The sequence below is a fragment of the Spermophilus citellus genome (assembly GCF_964194105.1).
Source record: "Spermophilus citellus genome assembly, chromosome: 4".
NCBI lineage: Eukaryota > Metazoa > Chordata > Mammalia > Rodentia > Sciuridae > Spermophilus > Spermophilus citellus.
Window position 1 is genome coordinate 7453355 of NC_138185.1, and position 25929 is coordinate 7479283.

Here is a 25929-nt window from a genome sequence, read left to right on the forward strand (position 1 = left end):
TGGCTTCTCTTTAATCAGCTGATGCCCAGGGCAGCTGTGTGTGGAGAGCTTCGGTCACCCCGGTCCCCAGCATGGCTGCCATTCCCATGTGGACTGCGGTTTTCTTGAGGACCTGTCACTGGCCTCCCTCCCTCCTTCCTCTGGGGCTACTGATGGGTATTTGAGGCACAAAGGCTTTGGGTGGGACATGAGCTTGGATCCTGTTTCTGCCACCTACCAGCTGTAACCTTGAGCACAACAGGTAACCTCCAGGCCTCAGCGTCCCTATCTGCAAGTGGTGCCAAGAGTGGTCACTCCCCAGAGCTGCGGGATGGCCCCAGGCCCTGCCGTCTGGCAGGTGCTGGTTTTCAGGGGTTGAGTGGCATTTCCTGTCTGGCCACCACACTTCTTTGCAAGCCCTGATCTTATCAGTGGCCAACACACACTGACCTGATGCAGAATGGAACTCCCTCTGGTTTGGGAAAGCATCTTCCAGCCCTTGGGATTCAGGCCAGGCGGGAGCGGGAGGCCTGGCTCAGCCATCCTTGGCTGTGGGACCTGGTGCCAGTCACTTGACCTCTGGACTCGTTTCTTTTGCTAGCTCCAGGGCAACCGCCACAGGTTGGCAGGGCCTGGGGACAGGACAGCGACCCTGGCAGCCCCTGGCTGCTCACCCAGCCCCTCTGGAGTCTGGCCCCTGCCCATCCATCACACTCTCTTGTACAGACACACTCTCTTGTACAGATGCCCTCTCTTCTGGGTACCTGCCTCCCTCCTGGGGTTTGAGAAGGTCGCAGGGACATGTTTCTCGCTCCTGGCCAAGCGACACTTACCCGTGCCCCACCAGCAGGCCAAGGTGGTGGATTCAGGGTAGGCACAGGACCCAACCCAAGCCACTGGGCGTCCACTCCAGGCCTCTGCAACTAGTGGGAAGGGCGAGTCCCCGGAGATGGGCCGCTGTTCAATGTCGTCTCAACTCAGGGGAAACTGAGGCAAGACAGAGACGAAGTTCTGATGAACTGTGAGTCCCTGGGTCCTGTCCGACTTCAAGGCAGGGCCACCCCCTGGGCATCTGAGTTTTGTGAGCTGATACAATTTCTTTAGCTACAAATTTCTTCTTTAGTTTTCTTTTTTTGGGGGGTACTGGGGACTGAACCCAGGGACACTGCCCACTGAGCTCCATGCCCGGCCCTTTCTTTCTTGACACAAGGTCTTGCTCAAGTTTCCCAAGCTGGTCTCCTACTTGGGATCCTCCTGCTTCAGCCTCCAGAGCAGCTGGGGGTCCAGGCGACCATCACCACGCACAACTCTGCTTCCGTTTCCCGTCTCTGTGACACATCAAACTCTAACATCCCTTCCGTTACTGGTCCCCTCAGACACAGGCATAAAAAAGCCTCGTGGTGACCAAAGTTGAAGAAAACAAAGGTATGGGTCACTTTTTTTTTTTTTTGTACCAGGGATTGAACTCGGGGATGCTCGGCCACCAAGTCACACCCCCAGCCCTGTTTTGTATTTTATTTAGAGACAGCGTCTCACTGAGTTGCTTAGCACCTTGCTTTTGCTGAGGCTGGCTTTGAACTCACGATCCTCTCGCCTCAGCCTCCTGAGCCAACACACTTTTAAAAATAAATCCATGTTGTGTGTGACTGCTCTGATCTTACTGTTTTCCTGTCCCCGACAGGCCTTCTCTTCTGGCTAACTGCAGAAACTAGTCCAGAATAGAGTTCTGTTTTGCTTTTGCAGGGCTAGGGATGGGACCCAGGGCCTCACACCCGCCAGGCAGGCCCTTTACCCCTGACGAGAGTCTGTAGCGTCCACAACTGAATCCCAGCCTGACACGTGTGCCTTACGGTAACTTGTTCAAAATATAAACAACTTCCTTTGTTTAAAATGTCCAGTGGCCACGCGCTCACGTCGGCCTGGGAGGCGGCGACGCTCTGGGTTTCCCAGCTCCTCTCCACTGTCCCCCTGCTCACTCCAGTCCAGACTTGCCTCCTCTTGGCCTCAAACCTGTTCCTGCCTCAGGGCCCTTGCACTTGCCATCCCACCAAGAGGCCCCTCTCCTGCTGCTCTGCCTCCTCCTCCTCCAGGTCTTCCCAGGTGGCCCCTCCTCAGCACCTCCCCACTGCCCATGTCCCCCACCTTTCCAATGGGGTTCTACCCTGTTCCTTCACAGATCACCATCTGAATTTCCATGTGCATTGATTTATTTATGTTTATTGTCTCTTTCTTGGGGGTCAGATCCACCAGGCGGGTCCTTGTTGGTCTCTTGCTGCGGTGCCTCAGAGCCTGGCCCACGTCAGCCGCAAATGAACATGTGCCAAATGGCCTCCTGGACTGGGGTCAGTCCTCGTGACTCTGCCATGATCTACAGGGAAGGCCACCGAGTCGGGTCCCTTCCCCAAGCGTTTGGAGCCTGTCAACACCGATTCATTGCCTCAGAATGCAACCCCCATCCTGAGGCCAGGGCTGGGGGAGCTGGGATGGGCCAGGTGAGCCCCCACCTGGCTCCTAAGTGGCCCTCCCGGCCCCCAGGGACAGCGGGCGGCCAGGTTAAGCAGCCTCCTGCCTGTTATAAATACATATGTACACCCAGACATGGCGTTAAAATATCATTCCGTGTTACAGAAAAGGTATTAAGGCTTTCTATTATTTACGTTAAACAAGCAAGCACCTTTAAAAAAAAAAACAAAACAAAAAGCCCGGCTTCCTCCTTCTCTGACAACACCCTGGCCAGAGGGGACACGGTGCCCGTCCCCGGGGCCAGGAGCCTTGGCAGGGCCCTGTGCTCAGCATCTCTGTGCGAGACCCCAGCTTGGGCCAGAACCAGAGAGCAGGGGATGGGGGTCAGACTTGGGGGTCCCAGCCTTTCCTGGCCAGCTGTCCCCCGACCTTGGGGGGCGTGCCATCCCTGGGTGGACAGGCAGGCTGAAGGCAGTGGCTAGGACTGTCCCCTACCAGGGCCTCTGGGTCAGTCTACAGGACAAGGCAGGACAGTGTCCTGGGGCCTCCTGGACCTCTGGTGTCAAACAGGGAAGGACACAGAGGGGACTCAGCAGCCAATGCCAGCCACGCTGAAGGGCTGCCTGGGTGGGTGGCAGGCGCGCAGGGCGCGGTGACCCTCTGCCTGAGGGACGGGCAGGACAGGGCTCTTTTCTGCAGTCAGGCCCGGCAGATGGCGCGGCCGCTGGCCGGGGGCCCAGGAAAGAGAACGGAAAGAGGAAATGGGAAAATCAGTGGCTCAAGTATTCTGTGTCATGGGGGCGGGCGGGCGCCCGGGCGCAGCCCAGGAGGGGTCCTCCACGTGGAGGGGCCACTCCAGGAGGCCGGAGTTGGCAGATGGCTTCTGCGGGGCGGGGAGGCCGGCGGCCAGCTGTGCTCCAGGCTACTTGACCTTCTGCGCCCACTTCATGTCGTCGGCCCGAGGCTTCTCGCCCGTCAGGCCCTGGATGAGGTCCTCCAGGCGTCTCCAGAAGCCCACCTTCTCCAGGGGGTAGTTGAGCCAGCCTGCGCAGGGGGACGGGTGAGCGGGACGGCAGCAGGGAGCCCGGCCCCGTCTCCCGCCCGGCCACAGTAGCTGAAGAAGCCCGGGGGCCCGGGGACCCTCACACGGGCATCTTCCCCCTCCACCACGGGCCCGTGTGTCTGTCCCAGCAGGGTCCCCAGCTTGGGCCTTTGGACTGTTTCCTCTGCCAGACTGACCTGTCCCCATGTCCCTCAGGACCACCCACCTCTTCCAGATCCGAACTCCTCGCTCCCTGCCTCCCATCTCCCTGGCTGCACACCCGGGGTTCCCCAGACACCTCAGCTCCCTCCCAGTTCCTCCAGGCCTCTGCTTAACGTCACCTCTGACACCTTATTCAAAGGGGACCCTCCGCTCCCACCGTGCCCCGCTGACACCCCCCCCCCCGCCCGTGGCACCAGCAGATGAGCTGCATCTTTACTTCCTGTGCCCACCCCCTGGCGGCAGGGAGTCAGTTTTATCCACTGCTAGGTCCTAGGCCCAAAGCAGAGATGGGCACACAGTAGGTGCTCAACAAACACCTGCTCTGGCTGGTGGGTGGCGGGAGTCAGGGCTCCGTGTGGTGGGTTTACTGTGGCACCTGCAGGGTGCCGGGCACACAGCTGATGCTTGTCGGTGTGCCCTGAGACCCACGAGGGCCAGGACTGCAGGACCCCGCGAGGCCCGCCCGCCCCAGGCCCCGGCCCGCCGGCCCGCACCTGTAGTGATGCAGAAGTAGGTCTCGTGGGGAGAGACGTGGTGAATGCGGTGGTGTTTCCGTGGCAGGATGATGTGCCAGTCCTGGAGGAAGGTGACCCAGCGTGGCAGCCCGAAGTACGTGTGCGACCACTTGTGGATCTGGTTGGTGAAGGTGCCGAAGACGCTCAGGCAGAAGACGAAGCACTCCCAGGGGTACAGCTGCGCCAGGGCCTCTGCAGAGAGGGGCGTCACTGGGGCCGGGCTGGGCCACCAGCCCTCACCCTGCAGCTCAGGGCCAGGGGCACCTGGGTGGTCTGCCAGCCTCAGCGAGCCTCAGGCCACCTTTCCCCTGGGGCCAGGAGGGAGGAAGCACAGGGACAGGGGGACGCAGTGGCGGCGCAGCGGGCGGGCCCAGGCTCACTGGGGGACAATGTCCCCGAGTCTCACTTCCTGACCACTGACGTGGGGATGAGCCTCCCCCAGGCCCCCACGCAGACCTGGTCCAGGAGTCTCCAGGGGACAGACCCTGCGGGAGGCAGGCACAGCAGGGGCACAGCTCTGCAAGGGTCTGGGGACCGCACGGGGGCTCTGGGGGTCATAGCCCATGGAGCTGGCCCCACCCGAGACCCGCGCTGGCCTTCCCTTCTTCTGCGGCCAGCTCCAGCCTCGTCCCAAGGGGAGAGGCAGGGCCTCCTGGGCAGGTGACGGGAGGAGGGCAGCAGGGGCACTTGGCAGCCACTCAGCAGCTGTGACAGGGGTGGGGAGGCACGACGTGGCACCAGGCACCCTCTGCCCTGCAGATATTCATCACCAGCACCCACGGGAGCCACTCTCAAGCCCACTGAAGTGACCAGGGTGTGACTGATCTCACCTCCACCCGGCTGCAGTGGTCTTGGGACAAGTCCTTTCAAAAGGGGGCGTCACCGGGGCTGAGTTCAGTGTGGCTGCAGGGGGCCAGCAGAAAGCGCACAGGCCCGGGTGGGCAGGAGCAAGCAGCAGTGGCGACAGGTGCGTGAAGCCAGGCGGGGCCGGGGGCCGGCCGAGCCCAGTTCCCACTGCCCAGGGGAGCTGACCCAGTGTCTGTGTCCGACCCCTGGACTCCAGTGACCACCGACGGCGCCCAGCTGGAGCACGAGGGGCTTGGGACCCGCTGCAGCCCCCCGCCCTGCCCCCGCCCGGCCTCACCTGGGCTCTGGCTGTGGAACTTGTAGGCCATGTTGAGCAGCGGCAGCAGCATCACCAAGCAGTTGTCCCCGTTGGTCTCAATGAAGTCGTGCCGCGTGATGGCCGTGGGGTCGATGTGGTGCTCCCGGAACGGCCGGATGAAAGCCTGGTGGCCGCGGGGTGCCGACCAGTCAGCCAGGGCCGCCTGCCACTGCAGACCCCCGGACAGGCACGCCCAGGGCCCTCCACCCACAGGCACCGATGAAGCCCGCGGCCTGCAGGGCACAAGGAGCCTGGCCGGCCACCCCCGCCCTGGACTCAGCCCCCACTGCGCCGGCAGCAGAGCCCCTCCTCAGGAGAGGACGTCCCCGCCTCTCTGGCACAAGCTCTCTGAGAGCCGATGTGCCTACAGAGCACCGCCCCTCTGGCCACTCGGTCTGACTGGGCAGTGGGCACGTGGCCCAAGCGGGGCCGTGGGGTGAGTGGGGACTTTGGCTGTGACGGTGGGGGACCTCTCTCATTGTGGGTGGGCTGGGCAGCCACCCTGCAGCCGTGAGGGGACGTGGAGGGGTGGGAAGGCCGGGGTGGGCCGCGTCGGATGAAGCCTGGTCCAGCCAGACTTCCTGCCCCTGAGCCGGGGTCAGCCCCAATCAGACCAGCAGCCAGGGCGGCGGGAGGGGACTCCAAGTTCAAGGCAGGCCCACACCCAGCTCCCGGACCACCGGTCCTGATGCCTCTGCTTCACCCGCCGGAAGGCCGGGCTGGCCCAGGGGGCCCCCAGGCCGAGCAGCCCCACGTACGCACCTTCCCCACGACGGGCAGCTCCACGGAGCCCCACGTGTCAGCGCCCCAGTGCACCAGGCCGGAGAAGAAGTCCGCGGTGACCGCCCCTGCAACTGAGGGCGGGGAGCGAGCTGCAGCCGGCCCAGGCAAGCCCCGCGGCCAGACGCCCCGTCCCACCTCCACCCGGGACATCTTCCCTGTGGACGGAGCCCCTGCCTCACGCCTGCTCTGCAAGGGTCTGGGGACTGCGTGGGGGCTCTGGGGGTCACAGCCCACGGAGCCGGGGTCAGGAGGACAAGCTGGGCTCAGGTCACCTGGCGCCGCTCCCGCCCTCCCCCACACAGTGCGCCCGCGGCTGGAGGACTGTCCTGTACCTGGGTCAACACCGTCCTGAACCTGGCGTCCTGCACCTTCTGCCCCAGCCGTGGGCAGAAGTTACTCCCTACCCCAGCTCTCAGTCCCAGGGCCGTGACCCTCTGGTCTCTAGCCGCCTCCCTCGTCTTTGTTTCCCGCCTGCTCAGCACAGAGTGGGTCTCTTGGAGACCAACACCACTCGCCTGAGGGTTCAGAGCAGCACAGTCACATGCAGTTCCAGCTCCACTGCTCGCTTGCTGTGTGACACTGCACATGTTACTTAACATCTCTGCGCCCATTTCGTCTTGTAAGACAGGAGTGATTCTTAGGCACACAGTGGCCACCATTTATTAGGCCCTTTCTCAGTACCAGGCACATGTGTCTACAGGATGGAACTCAACCAACCTCACCATCTGCAAGATATCACTGCCCTTTTTATTCCCACTTTAGACAGGAGGAGACAGGCTTGGACAGCAGAAGTCAATGGACAAGGTCACACACACAGCAAGGGCCACACCTGGCTCCTGACCTGCCCCGAGACCCAGATCTGGCACAGCAGCACACACAGCCACCACTCGGGGGACACAGGCCAGGCAGCGACTGCGGCAGGTGATTCTCAGGGCTGTGGCCATCCACTCCCTCACCCCTGCAGCGCCCCCTGCTGGCTTTCCCCTTCCCTCACACAGCCCCGTGCACCTCTGGGCTCTGCCGTGCGGCTCCGTCCGCCAGGTATATCCTTTCCAAGATGCAACACAGTGCACCAGGCCCTCTCCCAGAGTCCACTGACGTGTCCTCCCTGGACACCTGACCAGGTAACCACACCTGCCACATCCCCAGCCCAGTTTTATTTTTACTTTATGTTTTTTTAAGGCAGGTCCTCCCTAAGTTGTGAGGCTGGCTTTGAACTCATGATCCTCCTGCCTCAGCCTCCCGACTGGGATTACAGGCTGCACACTGCGCCCGGTGCACACAGCTGAGATTCTGGTTTCTTGTTTATGGCTGTGACCTGGATGTCGGCACATATCTGGGCTCACGGGGTGCGTGGCACACAGTAGGCCCTCAATATAGATTACTGTTATTTGGGCAGAGGCTGCATCAACCAAGCAACATCTGGCAAGGGCCCCTGTGTGCCACCTCAGGGGGACACAGTGACGATGAGCTCTCTGCCACCTGTGGCAAAGGGCAGGGGACCAGGCCAGCGGGAGCAGCGTCACAGGCAGCGCCCTCCTGCTCCTTCCCACTCGGCGTCCCCGTGGACTGCTGTTGGAGGCCCAGTCCTCAGCCCCTGGGCGACAGGGTGACAGGGCCCTGGAGCACTGTGAAGGCTGCAGAGAGACTGGACACCTCCCCAGAGAGCGTGGCTCAGGACCCAGGGACAGAGTGAGCGTCTGGGCCCCTGCAGTCTGCAGTTCTGATGGCCAGGCCAGAATCAAGGGCAGCTGCTGAAGAACCTTCTGGAGAATCTAGGACTCCCGAGCCCTGCGTGGAGTGCGGGCGGGATGGCGGGCAGGGGCCACACAGCTTCTGCAGGCCCCCTAAGTCCCTGGTGAGCAGGGCGGGTGGGGACGTGGAGCAGAGCCACCTCCTGGCAAGCGGAAGCCACAGGGCAGGCGGGAGGGTGTCCCCGCACAGCCCGCAGGCCTGCTCCTTGCGGGGATCAGGGCGGCTGGGCACGAGGCAGAGGACGTCCTCGCTGCCCCTCAGAGCCCCTTTCCCCCAGGTCCAGGCAGCTGCTTCCTTGGCAGCCATTTCCCTCGGGGTGCCTGTCACCTGAGGGTCCCCTGAGTGAAGCCACACTCCAAGCAGACACTCCAGGCCACACTTCCCTGCTCTGTTCCCTCCCCAGCGCCGAGGACACCCGAGATGGCTGTGTGTGTGATCTCCATTTCTTGGATAAGGAAAGAGGCTCGAAGAAGTCAAAGCACCCCCCCTCGTCACGGGGCCTGGAAGTGGCAGCCTCAGGACAAGAACAGGGGTGCCTACCACCTCCAACCTGCACCACGGGAGGCCCAGGGCTCAGCAGGGCTCCTCCTGCCCACACTGCCTCTGCCCACCAGGGGCACGTCTCTCACCACCATTTGGCTGTGTGACCAGGACAAGCCCCTTACCCCCTCTGGGCCTCAGCATTCACGTGCATAGTGAGGTAGCTGAGGGTCTCCAGAGGCCTGTTCCAGCAACGCCGGTGTCGCCTTTCAGCACTGCCGTCTTCCCTTTTCTCTGTGGTGCTGGGGGCTGAACCCAGGGCCTCCTGCGTGCAGGCGCCGCCCACTGAGCTGACCCCAGCCCTAAACTCTCCTTCTTGGGCAAGGAATAGCCGTAGGCAAGAAATGGCTAGAGGCAGGAGGGGTGTGGCCTGGTCCTTGTTCTGAGTGCTGGGCTCCCGGTAGAACCCACGAAGCCCTTTCCACTCCCCAAACCGCAGCTCGCCTCGAGGTTTAACGGGCCTGGCCCACACGTGGCCTGTGGCCCTGGCCTGACAGCGCTGGTCTTCTAGGAGGCCTGTCCAGCCACCTCCCAGTCGGGACCGGCATCCTCGCCTATCCACAGTGCCGGGTGGGAGCACCTTGGGGGGCCACATGGGTGTACTTCCCACACTCAGGCTGCCCCGCAGGCCACGGACCCGCTGGCCCGCCCCCCAGGCTCCCTCCTGCCCCTCATCTCCCTCCCACCCCTGCCCTGTGCAACTGCAGACCTGCTGCCAGGAGCGCAGACTGACCAAGCTGCTCTAGAACTTTCTACAGTCCACTCACACGGTCACGGGCATCATCAGTGAGCCCTGCTCTTTGCCGACCAGGTGGAGAAGGATGTGTTCTCCACCCGGCCGTGGTGGCGTCTGGGTTGGCCCAGCTTCCCCTGAAGCCGGGTGGGCACACGCCCTGGCTCCCCTGGGTGAAAATGGCGCCCGTGTATTTTTAACCTGAGGCTCCCAGCCCCGGCCAGCACCTGTCTGCCTCAGGTCCCCTAATCCCCCCGTGGCAGCCCAGCCGGCCCAGGCGGCCACACGTCTAATCGCCTTAACTGTCCTGGCGCTGCTGCTGCGGGTGACGAGAACCCCGGTCCCACGGGAGGAGGCACCTGCGGCGAAGGTGTCCTCATGTGCTTCCTGCACACGGCACCTGGCCAGGGCTGGGGTGTGCTCAGGGGCACGGCTCTCCACGCCTGGGGAGCGGCCGGTGCAGGGCCCTCTTACCAAAGAGGACAGCACGGGGGGGGGGGGGGGGCAGGGGGCGGAGCCTGGGTGGACCGCACACCTGAGCCAGGTGCCCCAGGGCAACGGCGACAGCCCGCTGCCTGGCTATGACAAGGTGGAAAGGCCCTCGGCCTCCGACACCTTCCCCCAGGCCCAGGCCACAAGCCAGTCACCAGGAAGCCCCCAGCTGAAATCCCACGGAAGAAGGCGGCCGGGCGCCGTGGTGCACACCTGCAATCCCAGCGACTGGGCGGCCGAGGCAGGAGGACCACAGAGTCCAGGCCAGGCTGGGCCACACGGCCAGACCCTGCCCCGGGAAGGAAGAGGGGCATTAGCAGGTCACGGAATGGACGGTGCCTGGCCTCTGCGTCAACACCGGGCCTGACCGTACCGGGAGGCAGGACGTGCACGGTGCCCGGAACAGGGGTGCACAGGGTCAGCCCCGCCACAGCCCATGTCCCAGAGGGACAGAGACTCCAGGGTCGAGGCCCGTCCAGGCTCACACGGTGGCAGGTGGCTGGGCGGCTGCGAGGCCACCAGAGGCCACTGTGAGGGTGGCTGCTGACTGAGCGGGTGGAGGAGCCCCCACACTCGGGGCTGGGCAACGGGGGTGCGAGCCCTGCCCCCTCCACAGGGTCAGCCCAGGCTGGACGGGCAAGTGCCCGGTGGCCCTGGGCTCCTCAGAGGAAGCTCGGGTAGGTCGAGGACTCCCCTTCCGGTGCCTCGGGCTTGTCGCCTGTCAAGGGACCAGTCCCTGGCCTTCAGGCCTTCGCGCTGGGGACAGCGGTCAGGAAGGGGGCAGGGAGGGGCCTTGTCTCCCCCGCTGCGGGCACTGGCCCTGGGTCCAGGCTGGGGATGGCTCTCTAGGGACAGGCTCCAGGCTGCCTGCTGGCCTGCGAGGCCCCTTTGATGGGGGCAGGGGAGGGACACAGAAGACTCTTTGTCCCTGCCCTGCTGGTGGCTGGCTCCTGGCTGGAGACTGGTTCGCCCTGGGGCAGCTTCAGCCACCGCCCTTCCGGCAGACACTGGCACAGGGACAGTTCCCTCCAGGCTCCACTCACCAGTGATGTGAGACCTGCCGGGGCCGCGGGTCCCCAGGCAGGGGCTCTGGGGCTTTGCTGAGCCCTTCAGGGCGACTCACGGGACTCCCACCTCCACCTGACCAGGGCTGGGCCCCTCGCCCGCCAGACTCCCACCCCCTGCGCCCGCAGCACTGGGCCAGGGTCTCCCGCTAGCGTCTGGGCTTGGACCCCGCGTCCTTTTCAGGCTCCTGATTCCTCCCTCCCGCCGATCGGCCAGCCGGGGGCAGTGGCCGCTGACCCTCCTTCTCTCGCCCCCCAGCGACCCCACAGCCCAGCCAGCAGAGCGCCTGGCACAGCTCTTCCTGTGTCCCACAACCTGTGCCACCTCCACGGTCGTGTCCCTTATGGCTGAGCGGCAGCCACCTCCCCAGGGAACTCCCAGGGCTCCTCGCGGGCGTGGAGGATCACCTGCACGCAGACCACAGCCCGATCCCCTGTCCCCACTGCCTCTGAGCTGCCACCAACCCGTTCCCTTGGTGAACTGCCCAGCCTCACTGCACTCTTTCCTGTCCCCCTAACCCGCGGGCACACAGCAGCCGCAGGACCTTGGCGCTCGGGACCTCCTCTCTGGGACCCCCCTGCCACACTTCCCGCCTGGCTGCCTGTCAGCCTGTGTCCCCCGTGCCCGCTTTACCAACCACACACCTTTCAGCTCTTGCGCTGCCTGATTTCTTGGGCCTGCCCGGGGCACCGTAATCTCTGGGGAGATAGTGACGGGCAGGGGGCTGGCACGGTGCCCTCCGACGGCGTGTTAACACACAAATCAGGGCAGCTATTTAAATCGATCAGGGCTGTGTCAACACCGCTATCAGGATTGTCTGTTGTTATCAGCCGGAGGCAGAGGTGTGGGGCGGGGAGCCACACCTCCCCACAGGGTGCGGAGCTCAGGCCCCAACCAACCAGGGAAGGAGCCCGAGCCCTGCGCCACCAGCACACGCCTGGCGTGGGCCCCAGTCCCCTGGCCTCCCGAGGACAGTGCCCAGGACCTCCTCAGGAGGCTGCCACAGATGGGAAGTGCCCGGCACAGGGTCACCAAATAGCCACTGCGGAACTGACCAGGGAGGCCGCGGTGCCAGGTGCCTCACGGTGGTGCCCCCCCAGCAGCTGGCCTCCCCGGCACTAGGCACACCTCAGGGGCCAGGGCCTGTGGCCGTCTCGTCTCATTAGGCACCAGGGACTGAGCACAGGGTGCCTGACCACCGAGCCACCCCCCCACTTTTATTTTTCATGTTGAGTCGGGGTCTTGCTAAGTTGCCAGAGCTCCTCATGAAGCCAGGGGTGGCGACAGCACCTCCCAGCAGCTAGGGAGGCGGAGGCAGGAGGATCGGGAGTTCAAAGTCAAGCCTCAGCAACCTGGCGAGGCCTTGTCTCTAAGTGAAATACCAAAAGGGCCGGGACATGGCTCAGTGGTTCAATCCCCAGCATCCAAAAACCAAAAAAAAAAAAAAAAAAAAAAAAAAAAAAAAAAAGCCCAGTGGCCTCAGACGTGTGCCCCCGCAGGCCCAGCAGTGCTCTTCTGCGTGTGTGCAAATGAGGCTCGGAGACGCCAGGGGCACACGAGCAGCAAGAGTGACCCCCGTCTGTGGACACCTGCTCGTCTGAGGAAGGGCTGGGTTGCTGCAGGTCCCTCCCGTCCCTGGGGGCAGGCAGGGCCAGGCTCTGCAGCACTGCACAGGTGCTGGCTAGCCTGCTCCCCTCCAGCTAGTCCGGCCCCCCAGCCCCAGAGGGTCAGTTGGTGGCCTGAGCGCCACTGGCTTGGCCGCCAGAGCTTTCAATGAGATGGTGGGCACTGAACCCTGAGGGAGGCCAGGCGGGTGGGAGCAAGGGCCCAGCTGCCCCTGGCCGGGGAGAGGAGGGCAGCTGAGCCCGGGCTGCGAGGGGCAGGGCACCCAGGGCTGAGTGGCGCTCCTCCTGGAGGTGGCCCCAGCCCCTCCCTCTGAGCCGCAGTTTCCTCATCTGGAAAGTGAGGACATTTGCTTCACTGGCTGTGGACAGGGGAGGCGGACCTGGGGAAGACACCAGGAGGTTCACTCACGGGCTCAGCCGATACTGTCACCCGCCATGCGCAGGCCTTGGGCTTGGGGCAGAGAGAGCGAGAAGAACTGACGTGGGGACGGTGTGGAGAGTGCAGTGGGGGTGTGGCATGTGACAGGACTGTTATTTTTTATTTTTTTAATAGAGGGGATAGGATCCTGGGGCACTCGACCGCTGAGCTGCACCCCAGCCCTATTTATTTTTCATTTTGAGTCAGGGTCTTGCTAAGCTGTTGAGGCTGGCCTTCAACTTTCTAACCTCCTGGGCTGGGGTTGTGGCTCAGTGGTAGAGCACTTGTCTAAGCACTTCGATCCTCAGCACCACATTAACGTAAAATAAAGATACGGTGTCCACCTAAAACTTAAGAATAAATATTAAAAAAAAAAACCTTTCTAACCTCCTGCCTCAGCCTCCCATTGCTGGGATCACAGGCACACCCCACCGGGCCCCAGGGCTATTTTTGAGGAGCCACCAGGAAGGGCCTCTCTGAGGAGGTGACCTCTAAGCACCTTGAGTCCTGTACCTACATATCTTTGAAGAAAGAGTTCTGGTCCCAGGGAACAGCCACACAGAGGCCCCTGAGGGACGTGGGAGAGGCCAGAGGCCAGCGTGGCGGGAGCGGGGCGAGCAGCAGGAGGTGACCGTGGGTGCAGTCGAGGCGAGGAGCTGGGATCTGCCTAAGCACACGTTGGGCAGGGCAGTAGGAGGCCTGAGGCTCCTGCAGGACCCCTCCCTGGGCCACGTGTGGACACTGGCTGGTGGGGTGGGGACGGGGAGTGAGGACCCCCAGGCAGGCGGGGCAGAGGGACGAACCCAGCCTAATTCCCTCTTAAAACGGGAGCCGTCAGGCCACAGAGGCACGAGAAGTTCATTCTGCTTTCCTGTAAGTCACTGCGGTTTCTAACCTTGCTTGGGATGCCACCCGTGCCCTGCACTCACCCGCGCCTGGCGCCCCCGGCCAGACAGCAGCCCTCTCCGACCCGATGGCGCCTCGTCAATGCTGATGCCGGGATCTAGGTTCCCTCCCTCAGGTGGACCGTGCAGACCTTTACCCACTGCCTGCCTTGGGCCATGCCTGTCGAAGTCCTGTTACCCCTAGGTTCCCAGGACACCCCCTTTGGCCACGCTCCGAGAGCCTGCTGCCCTCTGCTCCCGGGGGTTTCAGGGGAGGGACCGCCCGCCGGAGGGAAGCTCGGGCCGGGCTTTAATTTGATTTAAACGGGAGTCGGTGGCCTTTCCTTGGCGTCGTGGTCACCACAGAGGCCGGCTCAGCAGCGTTGTGAAGGTGGGGCCAACAGCTCGTGCCCAGGGCAGGAGAGGACCCAGGGCTGTCACGGTGCTGGGCCCGGAGGACAGGGCAGAGGTGCCACCAACTGAGGGGAAGGTGGGGCTCCCACAGCAGACTGACATGAGCGCACACATGCACACACGCACACACATGCGCACCAGGCAAGCCTGGCCACTCACCGACGCCCAGGACGACGGCGGGCGCGTGTTCCCAGCGGGCCAGCAGCAGCAGGTGCAGCAGGTTGTGGGCGAGGAGGCTGAAGCACAGGACCACGGAGCACCACTCCTGGAGACGCTTGCCTGGGGGAGAGGACAGTGGGGAGGGTGAGGCAGCAGGCGCCAGGCGGCCAGGGTCCAGGCCACCCCCCAGGAGCACGCGGCCCCCTGCTCATTTCACAGATAAGCCCACTGAGGCCCAGAGGGGGTCAGGCCTGCCGACCACGGGCATGGTGCCCTCCTGAGAGCAGGTCCCTAGCGTGGCTCCCCTGCTCGGGCAGCTGCTCCGCTCGGGCCGATCCTGCGCACAGGGGCTCGCGCCCTGGCCCCACAGGCTCTCTGCAGAGGGCTCTCCTCAGCTGGCCACTGCCTCCAGGTGGAGGCTACCAACACCCTCTGATCCTGGAGGCTCCGATCCTGCCCGGCCTCCCCTGAGCAGTCCCGGGCCTGAGCCAGGAGGTCTTTGGGACACAAGGGCTGGCGCTACCTGGGCGACTACCGGGGGTGGGGTGGCGGGGTCGGCCGGGGGCTGCTCCTCTGGACAAGAAGCCGAGCTCAGGACAGCCAGGGAGTGTCGCCACCTCCCCCGAGGGTCCATTCTTGGCAGCCCTGGGGCTGGGCGGAACCCAGGGTGCTCCTCCCCCAGCCACAGCCCGGCCTCCTGAGGTTTTCACTCTGAGCCAGCCGATCCGGAGCAGTGGGGTGGAAGGCCAGCGCCGCGGCACCTGCGCCCCCATTTCTAACAGCCCGCAAGCCGGGACGCCCTGGCCACACGCTGCAGCTGTGACCGAGGGGTCAGAACACCGCAAATGGCCGAAGGCCACCAGGCCAGGGACTGACCATATCAACCCGGCGCCAGGCACCTCCCCCGCCAGGGCAAGCTGGGCAGCCATCTAGTCGCGGACACGGAGAAACGTTTGGGACAGACAGTGATGCACAGGGCCACCAACAGCCACCATGAAAGAAAAGAGCCCGGTTGAGGCTGGCTTTCCGTTTACGCCTTTTTGAACACAACACACCAACTTTTTTCAACCATAAGCTAAAGGTTTAAAAAAATAAAAGGAAATCTGAACATCACGTGGGTGACCAGAACCCAGGGCAGGCAGCTGGTCCCGGCACGAGGCCCTTACTGTGGGACTCTGGTGGTCATCAGTGTCGGACACCTACGGAGCACTAAGTGCGGACACCTGTGGAGGGGGAGACCTGTGGAGGGGGAGACCTGCGGAGGAGAAGGCTGAGGGTCAGAGTGCTCAAGGAAGTCACTCAGGGCCACCTGGCTCGTCAGCTACAGACTGGGATCCGCCGGCCCTCCCTTACCCTACCTGTCCGGCTCCAGTGACATTCTGGGTCAGGAGCCCAGGGCCAGGCAGGCCTCTGACACGATCAGGCAGGCTCACGCCCCCTCACCCGGAGACCTGCTCCTGCTCCCGCAGCCCTCAGCCTGGGGTCTCCTTGGAATCTGGGTCCCTGTGCCAGTGGGGACCTCAGTTCTGATCCACAGAAAATCCATCCCAGCCCCTGTGCTCTCCCAACACGGGGCGCAGCACTTGGGACCGTAGCCAAGCGAGCTCTTCAGTTTGTCCCTGACCACGGTCCGAAGGGAGAGGCCCAGGCTGCCTCGGCTGTCCCTCACCAACACACCTTGAAGGAAGTCTCCGGTTCTGTCCAGACAGGGACGGGGGCTCAGTCACACTGCTCCACGCCCAGCCTGAGCCGGAGCCAGGACAGCTGCCCTCCCTCACCCCGTGGAGACCAAGGCTCAGACTGGCCAGGGGAGCGCCAGGGTCACATCCATGTGGCCTCTTGTTCAGAAAAGGCCAGAGACCAAGAAAGAGCAAGGACTTCAGCAGAGGGCCCAGCAGAGGAGTGGGCCTACTGCAGCCCGGCCTGGTCCCCTACGGAGCCCCCTGGCCCAGAGCCCCAGCCCAGGGCCACTATGGGCAGCCCCAGCCCAGGGCCTTCCCCTTTCCAGTTCCTGTTCGTCCAGGGCCCAGGGCTCAGAATCAGGAAGCTCAGGGGTGGGTGGAGGGCGGGGGCTGTGAGGGCACAGCAGGAACCAGGACAGGTGACCCCTCTCTGCCAGCCCCCACTCAGCCTGCAGGACAGAGTGGGCAGAGTGGACAGCAGCACCGGGTCAGACAACAGCAGCACTCACGACGCCCATGTCTGCTGGCCGCTCGTGGAGTCCAGCCAGGCCCACACCAGAGATGCTGGATCCCAGGGAAAGATTTGCCCCGTTTTTCTTTTAAATGAGCTAAATTTAAAAATCATATCAAGTCCTAGTTTCCCGCTTCCCTGGAGAACACAGGCTCTGGCCACTCTGGCCACCTCATTTGATGGGGTCTGCCCTGCCTGTGTCCTCACGCCGCCTCAGAGGCAGCCTGGCCGGGCTTGTGCGGTCATCTGAGGAGGGGGTCACGTTCAAGTCTCAGCCCCTTTAAAGAAGGATGTGGAACCCACGTCCCCAGGTGAGGACGCTGAGGCTCAGAGCTGGGGTGGATCTGGACTCGTAAATGGAACAGCACGTCCAGCCTGGCCGTCCTGAGTCCAGAGATGACCCCGCTCTTCCCCGTCCACGAAAAACATCCCGGAACCTGAATGTTCCCGCCTGAACTCCATCCCCCCATGGAATATGAGTCCCTGTGCCCCCGGGGACCTCAGTTCTGATCCACAGAAAATCCACACACGACGGTCACCAGCCCTCGAGGGCCACTGGTAGGAGCGGGGTGCTGTGCTAAGGACGGCCCAGGCCCCCTCACACCTCCCAGCTGGGGACCTCCCCCCACCCCTGAGAGGGAGAAAACAGCCTGGAAAGATGGAGTGACCTGCCCAAGGCCACTCGATGGTCAAGGCTTGGACCTCAGCCCCCCAGGCCGGGGAGGGCAGGTAGACTGAATGCTGCCACTTGAGACAGGCAGGTGGAGGGTGGGCGGGTGCAGGGCTTGGCCCAGGTCGCCCACCTCCGCTGGCTCCAGCGCTGAGCCCCTCTCCACCAGCCCAGGCTCGGCAGACGTGGGTGATGGGGGCTCAGCTACAGCAGTGGCCGCCTGCTGGCCGGGGAGGGCAGGGCCGCGTGCAGGCGCCATCAGGCTGCCCCGTCCTGCTCTGCGCTTCTGACTGCCCCCGACTACCCAGAAACCCTGGACCTCCCAGAGAGGGAGGGGACCAGGACAGAGGGACAGAGATGACAGTGGGAATCCGGCGGGAAGGAAGAGAAACAAGAGCAAAGGCAGAGCCTGCACCCCCACCCTCCCCACCCACCCAGAGCCCCCTCCCCATGGCGGGGCGCCCCAGGCTGGCCGGGGGAGTGGGCAGCCAGACCAGGACCCCCAGGCCCCCCTAGCCCAGCAGACTGGGACACCTGAGAAGTGGCACACACACACAGCCAGGTTTCAGTGGCACCTTCTGGAGGCTGGACACGTGCCTGACCTCCCGGCCTGCCCGGGCTGGACCCCAGACCCTCACACCCGGACACTTGGCACGGGGTCTTTTGTGGCTGTGAAAGTCAAACCCAGAGTGGGGTGCTGCGCAGGCCCATCTGTGGCTCTCAAGTCCCCAGGATCGGCTGGGACCAGGCTGCTGTCCCCTCTGCCTCACCATTCACAGGTCCCCTGCCCTCCACCCCTGCACACCCCCCCACGGCTCTGCGTACCAGGCCGCTCCGACACAGCCCCGCACAAGCGCCGTTCTGCTAACCTGGAGCATTGTCCCCTGGCCTCAACACCGGTCCCTGGTTGGCTCCCTTCAAAGACAGTTAAGAATGTAGAACCCTCCCTGGCTCCGCAGGGCGCACCCACAAACCCACCAACCCGGGAGGCTGAGGCCAGCCTCCGAGACTGACAAGACCTGCCTCCAAGTGAAAACGAAAAGCACTGGGTGCAGCTCAGAGGCAAGGCGCCCGGCCAGCTCCGGCTCTGAGAGGGAGGGCCCCAGCACTCGCCAGTCCAGTGCTGCTTCTGACCAGCTGCGTGACCTTGAGCAGGTCACTGCTCTGCCTCAGGAACCTCTCGACAGAGGCAGGCGGGAGCTGCTCAACACACTCACTCCCTGCCCTCGCTGACCTTCCCATCTGCTGGGGACAGACATGGCTCATCCCAACCAGGACTGGCATGCAGGATACGTGCGTGCCTGGTGTGGGTGAGGGGCTAACGGAGGCCTCAGCCTCCTCTTCCTCCGGAAAGCAGAGGTAACACCGGGCAGACCTCACAGCTGGAGTGGGGATGAATCAAGAAAGAGCCTGTGAGGAAAAGCCTGGCACACAGTTGGTGCTCAATAGATGTTGAATGCATCAACTGCCCTTGGTATCCACCATGAACTGTCAAGTGCCAAACCACCTCTGGCCCAGGAATCTCAAGAATTCAGTCCCAGAACCCAGAAACCCCTCCCGGCTCTCCCTGTTCACCATCCTGGCCCACAGGCTCCCTGCATTCTATAAATGTGCCCAGCGCAAGCCCACCCCAGGGCCTTTGCAACTGCTGTTACCCTGGTCTGGATGGAACCCTTCTTCATATATCTTTAAGGTTCTTCTCTCTTCCTTTCTCCCCCCTTCAGGTCTCTGTGCAAATGTCCTCTGCTCAGAGGCCTGCTGCCTCTCTCTGGAATGTCACCCCCTCCCTAGCCTTCTCCCTTTCCTGCTGTATGTATTTCATAGAGCTTGCAACCATTGGGCAGGAAAACTTTTCCTTATTTTAAGGTTTACTGGCTGTTTTCCTACTAAAATACCGCTCTAGGTTTTCTGTCTTGTTTGTTGTTTTGCCCCCAGGGCCTGGAACAGGGACAGGAATATAGGTGTTTCTCAGATCAGATCCACAGAGGTCAAGGTACTTCCCCAAGGCCACACAGTGAGGAGACAGAAGCCGATGGAAAGTAATTTGGAAGAATCGGTTTGACCAGGCTCTCCTTTCCCTCCAGGCCAGGAGGACAGAAGGCCTTGACCATGGTTTGGGGTAGCAGGAGGCTGCAGACAGAGGGGCTATTCTTCAGAGAGAAGGATGCTTGGGGAACCAGAACCAGATATGGGCAGACACGCGGTCGTGATGGAGTGTGAGACGGGGGCTTGCAATGCCTGCCGACCGTTTGGGCTGGCCAAAGGCAGGCAGGCGGGCAGAGCTGGCTGTCCAGTGGAGGCCTTCAAGCCTTGGCCCTCCATTCCCAGGGGGGAGCCTGAGGACCACAGAGACAAGACGGCTTGCTCTGGGCTCACAGCGGAGGTCCTGGGTCAGCTGAGGGAGCGCTGCCCCTGCCAGGCCCGAGTTGATCTCACTTCCTTTCCTAACTGGGCGCCCACACTTTATCCTGTGCTTGTTCAGAAGTGAGGAAACTGAAGCCGGGGAGGAAAAGTGGTCTGGCCCAGGTCACACAGTCCCTCAGGGGCCAGCCCCCAGCCCCCCCCCCCCAGCAGGAGGTTGACATCTAGAGGCCGGGTGTTTTGGGTGTGGCCCGAAGAAACCATGGCAGCAGGAGCAGGTGCCCAGTCAGGTTTGAAAAAGTGCACACACACACAGCTCGGCCCTGGAAAGGCACGGGCCCAGAGATCCAGGACCCACAGAGGAAAAGCAAAGGTCCCAAGGTCCCGGGACAGTGCATGGTGGCATCTATCCTGGCAAAGGAAGATGTCAGAATGTTCCACAGACAAAGCTTGAGTGATGGCAACAGGCTGGCAGGGGGACCCCAGGCAGCTCCCTTCGCCTCACTCTGGAGTCCCCCTCCAGGGGAAGCAGGCAGCGAGGTCCTGGGGCTCCGGTGGGAGTCGGGGAACAGGGTGGGGGTTGGCGGTTACTGAAGCATGAATGTTGGACAAAGCAGGAAGAAACCAGGAGGAACCTTGGCCGGTGGCAAAGGGGCAGAGCTGAAGCAAGGATGCCATCGTCTGAGGAGCACAGGGCTCCACAACCAAGTCTTAATGGAGGGGGATGACATATGAACGTGGGGAGAGGCGACGGCTGGAATTGGGGCTTGTGTACAGGGGGAGCTTACACTGGGGGGGCTTGCATCCCCCCACTCTTGGAATCCAGGAGCCTGGGGCCAAGGGTGATGCTCTGCACTGGAGGGTGCCACGGGGTAAGGGCGTCTGGCCTATTCTGCAGCCTCCAAATTAGGGTTCCTAGGAGGAGTGGGGTGAGGTCACTATCTGCAGCCCAGGACCCTAGCAAAAATACAGATGGGAACTCTGGGTAGATTCCGGATCCGGGGGAAGCCAGGATGGGACGTGACTTTAGGTGGCCGGGGACAGCGCCTGTAGCCAAGGGGCTGCCTCAGTCTTGAGACGGGTCCTGAAGTGAAGGTTCCCAAGTCTAGGGGCGCTCACTGCAGCCCGCAGCGCTCCGGGGACAGGATTCCGGATGTGCGGGTCCCATGGAAGCTGCCTGGGGACGCGGGACCTGAGGGGGTGGTATCATTGATCTGGAAGTGTCTCTGCAGCCAGGAAGCCGCGGAGCTGGGGTTCAGGCTTGGGCTTGGAGAGGACACTGGGATGGGGACCCCGGACCTGGGGGCGTTATTTGCAAGTTGGAAGCCTGGGCCGGAGTTCCCCATCCGGGCCCCCGGCTGACGTTCCGACCTGGGCAGCCCAGGGTCGCTGTCCGCAGCCGGGCTGGTGACTGCAGGCCCGGAGGGGGGCCCGGAGGTCCTACCTGGCGAGTAGAGCGCGGCCAGCTCGCGGGCCCCGGCGTGCTGCGCGCCCCAGCGCCGGCAATACGCTGCCTCATCCTCGTCGAGCTCCGGCTGCTGGCCCGGCCCGTCCTCGGCGCCCGCCATGGCCACTCGCCCGGCCCGCCCGGTGCGCTCTGCTGGCGGCGGCGGCGGCGGCGGCGGCGGCGGCACAGCCGCGGAACCGCGGCGAGATCACGCCGCCCAATGACCGCCCGGCGCTGGGCGCGGCGGCGGCGCGGGCGGGGGCTTTGCCCGGCCTCGCGTCACAGCCAATCGGGGCCCGCACCGGAAACGCGCCGGCCAATCGGCGGCCCCCGAGCCGCAGCCAACCGCGGCGCCGGGGGCGGGGCCGCAGCTGGGCGCAGCTGGGCGCGGAAGCGTGGGGTGGCGGCGCGTCCCCGCCTGCCCCGCTCCGCCCCCGGCCGGCCGCGCGCCGGCCTCCAGGAGTCCCCGCACGTCGCCGTCCGCCGCCCGGCTTACCAGTCGGTGCCGTGGGCCTGGGCCGGGCCAGCGGCGGGCGCTGCTCCAGCGCGTGCCATGAAGCGCCCACTGTGCAAAATACGCCAGGGGAGGCGCCGGGCACCTCGAGGGCGGCTCCTAGCGGGGCAGCCTACTGTGTGCAGACCTTACCAGGACCTGGCGCCCACCAGCTACGTGCCGCGCACTAAGAGCCCGGGGAGAAGACACCTCGAGCCTGTCCGGGCCCCAACTCATATTCTTTCCGGGGCGGGGACAGAAAACTGATGAAAAGGACCGTAGAAGTCACTGTAAGATTAGTTGAGCGCTCCCTAGCAGCCCGGCGCCGGGCCAAGAGTTGGAGAGGGGCACCCAGAGAGGCCCCCGTGACTCCCTGCTCAGAGGTGCCCCCTCCACCAGGCACTGTGACATCACCCTGTTTTGTCTTCACAGGCTTGTCTTGTGGGCAGTGAACTTGCAGTTCCTGTCTGCTCTACCATGAAACAGTCTCCTGAGGGCTGGGACTTCCTTTGTTCCCAGGGGAACCCCCTCTGGCCGGAGGAGCAGCTGGCGCGCTGTAGACGCTCCAGAAATGCTTGAATGCTCCCGGCTCAGCCAGATGCCTTCAATACTGGGGCAGGTAAATGGCAGCAGCAGGCTTTACCCCAGGTCTAGCTGACTGCACAAGTAATTGCTCACTTAAATTCCACATGCTGCCATCAAGTGGGAGCTGCCTGGAGGCCGGGAAGGACCTAAGAGGTTCCAGGAGGGGAGGAAGGCTCTTCCAGTTTCATTCAGAAGCTCTGAATTCCTCGGCTTCCAGCCTCCCCGGGGCTATTTTCTGATCTTTCCTACCCTGGGTGGCCACTGCCCTGGTCAGTTTCATGTCCTTTTCTGTCACCTTCCCATTCTCCTCCCAGAGAAGAAGAGCCACTTTGGAATGGCCCATACAGGCTGCAGCCCAAGTCCTGGCAAATTCTGGTGAACTGTCTGGCCTTGCGCCAGGTTTGACTGCTCTGTTGGGTTTCAACCCAGGAGGTTATCTTGCCTTGCTTTGGTGGGGCCTGGATCTCAGATTTCAGGGACACACCTCTAAAGCTTGCTCTGTGCCCCAAGGCGCCAAGCAGGATGAAGTGGCTGGTGTCTACAGGCCCCCTCTGTGGCCAGGGCCTGGTGGCCCTCCGCCCACTCACTCCTCACTTGTGTGTAGAGGGCCGGTGGCCCAGCTTTTCTGGAGAAGCCACAGCCGGCAGCGCAGGGTACTGGCTCTCCTGGAAGGTGAGGGTAGAGGCCATTTGTTCAAGAAGGTGACATTTGAGCCAAGGCTAAAGGAGAAGGAAAGCAGCTGTGCAGATGGCTGGGACAACTGATTCTAAGCTGAGGAGCCCTGAGTGCAAAGGTCCCAAGTGAGGAACTTGCTTGTGGTGTTCCAGAAACAGCAAGAAAGCAGGTGAGAGAGCGAGGGGGGGGAGGGGGGGAGCGGGCAGGAGGCCGGGCCTTGGAAGGGTTATAAAGTTTTACTTTAAATGACCCGGGCATCCCCTCCACGCAGGGTTTTGAGCAGAGAAATGGCAAAATTTGACTTCCACTTTAAAAAATTATTTTATTTTTAATAGGTAAGACACATGCTTTGAAAATCAAAATGACATAAAAGGATATACATCAGAATATACTACCTCCCCTTCTCCAGTCTAACCCAGAAAATGAGTTACCTGGGAATGAGTTTCTTGTCCATCCTACAAGTTTTATGCAAATACAGACAAAATGCATACTTATTGCTATTGTCCTCCTCTTTTTACTCAAAAGGTACCTTACTATTCTGCTCTGGGGTCATTGTTTTTAATCTTGCCCTAGCAGTTGGAGTGAACCCAGGGGTGCTGACCACTGAGCCACCCTCCCAGCCCTTTTTATTTATTTTTTTTTAAAGAGAGAGTTATAGAGGGAGAGAGAGAGAGAGAGAGAATTTTTTAATATTTATTTTTTAGTTATTGGCGGACACAACATCGTTGTTTGTATGTGGTGCTGAGGATCGAACCCTGGCCGCATGCATGCCAGACGAGCGCGCTACCGCTTGAGCCACATCCCCAGCCCCCCTTTTTATATTTTATTCTGAGACAGGGTCTTGCTAAGTTGCTGAGGCTGGCTTTGCACTTGCAATCCTCCTGCCTCAGTCTCCAGAGTTGCTGGGATTACAGGTGTCCACCACCGCCCGGCTCCCCCCTCACACTCTTTTAAAGATATAAATTACACACTTTTTAACATGCAGCGTGTACCTTATTAAAGTGTCTAACTCAGCGGTTTTTAGTGTATTCACAAAATCGTGTGATCATCACCACTGACTAATTCTAGAACCCAGTCATCATTCCCAGAAGAAGCCGCGGATCCATTAGCAGTGGGTGCTCACTGTCCTCGTCCCCAGCCCCCGGTCTCCACTGTCCACTTCCTGCCTCCGTGGATCTGCTTCCTGTGGCTTTTCATACAACAGACCACAAACCCGCAGCCTCTGCGCCTGCTTCTCCCCCTCGCTGAGACTCGTCCCGGCTGAAGCTGGCCCAGGACCTCAGCCAGACACAGGGGCGAATCCTGTTCAATGTCCCCGTGTGTTTAAGCGTTCCACTGATGGGCACTCGGTTTGTTTCCACCTGGGGCCTAAGCAGGGCTGCTGGGCACGCTGGTGCCGGTGCCAAGGTTTCGTGTGGAGCAGGTTTTCGAGTTGCCTAGGGGCGGACCTCGGAGTGGAACTGCTGGGGGGTGTGGTGAGCCCTTTGCTGCGGCAGCCGTACCCACAGCCCTGTGCCACGTCCCTTGCCCCCCCCCCCCCCCCACGGCTTGGCCACTTTCCACTTCAGACTTCAACCTTCTGGCCAAGGGGCCGACACCCCTCCGTGGTTTGCTTTTCTTCCCGATGGGTGATGATTGACCATCCTTCCAGGTGCTGGTTGCCTATTCACAGATCTTTTTTTGGAGAAATATCTATTCAATCCTTTGCCCATTTAAAAAGTGTTGGTTTTGCCTTGTTTATTTTTTTGTACTGGGCATTGAATCCATAAGACAGTTTCTCCCTAAGTTCCCCAGATTACCTGGAAATTACAGTCCTCCTGCCTTTGTGTCTTGAGTTGCTGGGGTTCACAGTCATGCGCCACCAGGCCTGGCTTATTTATCTTTTTGTTGTCGAATTGTAAGAGTTCTTTATATAATATGGTCATTAACTTTTCATTAGATAGATGTTTTGAATATATTTTCTACTATCCTATTGGTTGTCATTTTACTATCTTAATAGACAAGCACATATTTTACTTTGGGTAAAGTCCATTTATCTGTTTTTTTTTTTTTTTTTTTGGTTTTTTTTTTTTTTTTGGTGTGTGTGTGTGCCTTAGGTGTCACATTGCCACACTTTTTTTTTCATGGCTGCATCATATTCCACAATGTGGCTGGACCATAATTCAGCTAACTGGCCACTTGTGGACGGAGATTGCGTGGCTTCCTCTTTGCAGGTTACAAACTTAATGTCATCATGCTTTGTGGGTGCAGGTAGACCAGTAGCACACACCTCTGAGGTGGGGTGGCTGGGACAGATGTTAAATGCCTTTTGATTGCATTTTGATAGAGGCTGACGAATGGATTGGCAGGTGGGTAGATCTTGCCACTGGAATCCTCTACTAATTTATATCCCCACGAGCTGGGTTTCGACAGCCACCTGTTTCCCCAGCCTTGCTGACCTGATGTGGCCATTAAGTAAGTCAAGTCACAGAAGATTTAAAACTCAGTCCTTCCGCTCTGCTGGGCACATTTCAGGGGTTAATGAATCAACAGTGCAGAGAGAGTTTGCACAAAGTTCTGCTGGACAGTGCTGTGACCTTGAGCACAGTTGGGCAGTGACCTTGACTTTACATGAAAAGAGGATCCCTCTGGCTACGAGGGTGGCCGGGTTCTGGTGGCCCCTGTGTGGGAGGTGCTGGCCGATGTCCTGAGTGTCAAGTGGGCACCAAGTGTTCTTGCCCAGAGAATGACACATGAGTGTGGTCACGTTTGAGCAAAGCAGAGAGGAGGAGGAGGTGGAGTCACAGACTGGGGGGAAGGTCGGGGGCAGGGGTGAGTGACGGGAGGCGCGGCCTGGAGTGAGGACCGTCCTGGTGGTGGGCAGTGGCAGATCTCTGGCCTGGTCAGGTCCGTCTTACGCCCCGGGGACAACGCCCTCTGCAAGTTGAGGCCGGAGATGGGGGATGGATCCTTGGCATTTAAGGCCTTGCCAACGCGCCAGCCCCTCTCCTGTCACCTCCCACTGCTGCCGTGGGGCCTCTGCACGGCCATTCCTGCTTCCTGGTGCACCTTGTCCCGGGTCCCGTGACTGCCCCTTCTCCTCCTTGGTCCCTGTTCTCCAGCTCCTCCCAGCCCTGAGACCCCCAGATGTCACTGTGTTGGGGATGGAGCCCGGGATTGGCCTCAGGTCACGTGGACTAGATCACCGCTTTCATTCAGTGACCACATCTCTCCCAAGGCCTGCTGTGGGCTGGGTTTGGGGCCAGTGTGGC

General features: G+C 61.7%; 2 protein-coding genes across 3 annotated transcripts; one reads left to right on the forward strand and one right to left on the reverse strand.

Moving 5' to 3' along the window:
- Positions 1–2168: 2168 nt before the first annotated feature.
- Positions 2169–21145, reverse strand: LOC308646521 (plasmanylethanolamine desaturase 1). Of its 2 annotated transcripts, XR_014021412.1 has the most exons (7): positions 20923–21145; positions 14255–14374; positions 6149–6240; positions 5366–5510; positions 4201–4413; positions 2529–3486; positions 2169–2483 (listed from the first exon to the last, which is right to left on the reverse strand). XR_014021412.1 is itself a non-coding variant. In XM_081289551.1 (6 exons), the coding sequence occupies exons 1-6, from the start codon at positions 21044–21046 to the stop codon at positions 3365–3367; spliced, it is 816 nt and encodes a 271-aa protein (XP_081145677.1). In that variant the 5' UTR covers positions 21047–21145; the 3' UTR covers positions 2169–3364. The 2 variants fall into 2 exon arrangements, 1 of the variants encoding a protein (XP_081145677.1); XM_081289551.1 differs by having other exon boundaries at positions 2169–3486.
- On the forward strand, positions 6075–24407 carry LOC308647412 (uncharacterized protein; the record flags this gene model as incomplete). The annotated part of the gene is made up of 5 exons (XM_081291448.1): positions 6075–6376; positions 9438–9567; positions 20858–21499; positions 21851–22847; positions 23747–24407. The coding sequence occupies 4 exons, from the start codon at positions 6075–6077 to the stop codon at positions 21995–21997; spliced, it is 1221 nt and encodes a 406-aa protein (XP_081147574.1). The 3' UTR covers positions 21998–22847; positions 23747–24407.
- Between the last annotated feature and the right edge of the window lie 1522 nt (positions 24408–25929).